Source organism: Myotis nattereri (genome assembly GCF_964212035.1).
Source record: "Myotis nattereri genome assembly, chromosome: X".
NCBI classification, from domain to species: Eukaryota; Metazoa; Chordata; class Mammalia; order Chiroptera; family Vespertilionidae; genus Myotis; species Myotis nattereri.
Genome location: NC_138078.1, coordinates 40274763 through 40278078, shown reverse-complemented (window position 1 = coordinate 40278078; position 3316 = coordinate 40274763). Strand labels below are relative to the sequence as shown.

Here is a 3316-nt window from a genome sequence, read left to right as displayed (position 1 = left end):
TTGCCAGAGAGTAAGTACGTAGGGAGTGCCCTTAGAAGGCTGTGGAGCTCCCCAGCCAAGGGAGAGGGATGTAAGGTGGGTCCTCTCTCCACGTCCACTCAAGCAAGCAAGAGGGTCTTCAGGAAGACCACTCTCTAGGGCTCTGTGTGCTCCTTCTGTACTAGGGACCAACCAAGAGGCGCTGTGAACTGGGCGCCAGGAGCACATGGCAGAGCTCATATGCCCCGCCCCCTGGGCCCCATGAGACGTCACCCCTGCAGCCAGGTTCATCCGGGTCCTGTTTCCTAGGAGACGGAGACGCCACAGACCTCTCCCAAGAGCCTCACCGCCAAGCCGCAGGAGAGTCCTCAGTGCTGACCCAGACCCTCCCAGAGCAAGGCTCCCACCTCCATTACCACCCCGCCCCCCACCCCCTGCCCAGCTACTTAGGAGCAGATTTCCCTGGGACTCTAGGAGCGAGAAAGGAAGGCCTCATGAGTGAGGCAGGAGAGGCCACCCTCACGGAGGTGGCCGCCTCCGACTCCCCCCAAGCCGGCTCCTCCCAAGCCGGCTCCCTCCAAGCCAGGAAGAAAGATCTGTCGTCCTTGGGAGGCGGAGATTCTGTCCAGGCCCTAGTCACCAGCCACCTCTGCGAAAACTCCGTCCCCGAGGCCACCGTGGCAGCCGGCACCAGGGAAAAGGCGCCCAAGCAAGTGATCGCCAAGAGGGTGAGTGGATCGGTCAAGTGGTTCAATGTAAAGCACGGGTACGGTTTCATCAGCTGGCACGACACCCAGGAAGACGTGTTCGTTCACCAGACGGCCATCACCCGGAACAACCCCTACAAGTGCCAACGCAGCGTGGGGGAAGGCGAGACCGTGGAGTTCGACGTGGTGCAGGGCAAGCAGGGCCTCGAGGCTGCGAACGTGACCGGGCCAGGCGGCGCCCCAGTGGAGGGCAGCTGCTTTGCGGCGAACCGACGACCCCGCTTCCGCCGCCGTGGCTTCCACACCCGCCATCGCGTGCCACAGCACCGCAGCGCCAGGGGCCCTGAGGGGGACTTCTGTGGCTACGACTATGACTACCACTGCAACTACGACTACTACTACTTCTACGACTACTACGGCTGCTACCACTACTATGGCTACTACGACTACTATGACTACGACTACCAGGGCAGCGGAGAAGACTTCGCCTTCGCCCAGGGCCAGAGGCGCCGCCTGCAGCTGCACCGCCGCCCCCAAGACCAAAGGCTGAGGCGCTTTCCGCCCTTCGGCAGGGCCCTGGTTGTGACCCGCCGCCCTTCCGCCTTCGCTCCCGCCAGCCGCCCGCAGCGGGACGCCCAGCTGCCTGGGTCTGCACCAGCCGCCACGCCCGAGGGCTCACCACCACGCCGCCGTGGGCCTGGCCCCAGCTACCGCTTGAGTCGCCCTAGGGGCCGAGGCATGGCCCCTGGGCCAAAGTCCTCTGAGCAGCTGGAGGCAGAAAACAAGGAGAGCGGGAGCGATGCTGGCTCTGCAGCCTGCGGCCCCAACAACCCCCTCCACCGCCAGCAGCAGCTGCCTGGTGCCCAGGACCACAGCCCTGAAGGCGGAGAGGACCACACCACCAGGAAGGACCCTGCTGGAAAACCCGCTTGCATTGACAATCAGAGCAGCACCTCAGAGGAGGATGCCGAAGTTGCAGATGCCACCTCTGCTGCACAGGCCCAGTGACACTCCTTCCCCCTCCCAGGGACTCCCTGGCCTGGGCTGCAGGTGATGTCCTCTTGAGGTGCCCTTTGGCGCGACACAGTCAAACATCCATATTGACTGTTAGATTTATGCCCTGACAGAAGGACACAGCCCTTCCCCAAGGTCTCAAGATAAACGACAAGATCTGTATATTTCTGAACTCCCTCTTATCATCTGCCTTGGCAGTTTCTCTGCACACACGCACACACCCCCACCACACACACACACACACACACACCACACACACACACACACACACGCACACACACACTCACCCCTCTGTATCCATTCTTTTAAAATATCTGACCAGGATCACAACTATGATTCTACATCCCCTGGTGAATTACATGGAGCACCTAAAAATATTCTTTCTAATGCAAAAACAAAGATGATCTGATATTGAAGATTATCTGACATTGTGTCATATTACTTACCTGAATGGTCATTTCCTCAATAAATCATTTCATGTTCATCTTATCTGCTATCGCCGTTGTCTGATTTTTTAAAAGCCTGCCAGCACATACCTACACTGAGACAGTCTTTTCAGTCCTTTTATCAGAACCAATTTTAGCAAACATCATACCTGTCACTCTTTTTACAAGTCATAACTTAAGACTAATTCTGAGCTTATGGATTGAACTTCTCGGGATAGTCTAAAGCAGTGAGGGCGAATCTTTAGAGCTCGGCATGTCAGCATTTTGAAAAACCCTAACTTAACTCTGGTGCCGTGTCACATATAGACATTTTTTGATCTTTGAAACCATAGTAAAACAAAGATTTATATTTTTGATATTTATTTTATGTATTTAAATGCCATTTAACAAAGAAAAATCAACCAAAAAAATGACTTCGCATGTCACCTCTGACACATGCGCATGTCATAGGCTCGCCATCACTGGTCTAAAGGATTAGAAATGGCCCCATCACTATCTTTTTCTCCACCCCTTCCCACCCTGCATTTGAGCAGTAAGTCTGGAGGGTCAGTCCACCTAGCCACACTTAATGCTTAGGTACTCTCTGAGGCAAAACACGGAAAAACTGAGCAAAACATCATGACAAGCAAGACAATTTGGCTCTCTGAAAACAGAATTTGCTTCCTCTGTATGTTTTTCTTTCTGTGGATTTGACCTAATACCGTTTAAGTATTTAAAAGAAAATGGACCGTGAGTGGCCAGAGCAGGGGTGGGCAAACTCGAGGGCCACAATGGGTTCTTAAACTGGACCGGAGGGCCGGAACAAAAGCATGGATGGAGTGTTTGTGTGAACTAATATAAATTCAAAGTAAACATCATTACATAAAAGGGTACGGTCTTTTTTTTTTTTTTTTTCAGTTTTATTCATTTCAAACGGGCCGGATCCGGCCCGCGGGCCGTAGTTTGCCCGCGGCTGGGCTAGAGGGTGGGAGAAATGGGGAGATGTTGGTCAAAAGGTACCTAACCTACAGCATGGTGACTTAGTTAAAGATACTCCTTGGTATACTGGAAAGTTGCAATGAGAGTACAGCTTCAGTGTTCTCAACATGACAACAACAACAAAATGGTAATTGTGTGAGGTGTCAGATGTGTTAATTATCCTTATCTTGGTAAACATTTCAGAGTAAATAC

The 3316-nt window shown here is 53.3% G+C and overlaps 1 protein-coding gene across 1 annotated transcript; it reads left to right on the top strand.

Annotated features, from left to right (window-relative positions):
- Nucleotides 1-473: 473 nt before the first annotated feature.
- LOC308511667 (uncharacterized protein) lies at nucleotides 474-1694 on the top strand (the record flags this gene model as incomplete). The annotated part of the gene is made up of 1 exon (XM_081081633.1): nucleotides 474-1694. The coding sequence occupies one exon, from the start codon at nucleotides 474-476 to the stop codon at nucleotides 1692-1694; it is 1221 nt and encodes a 406-aa protein (XP_080937759.1).
- Nucleotides 1695-3316: the final 1622 nt, after the last annotated feature.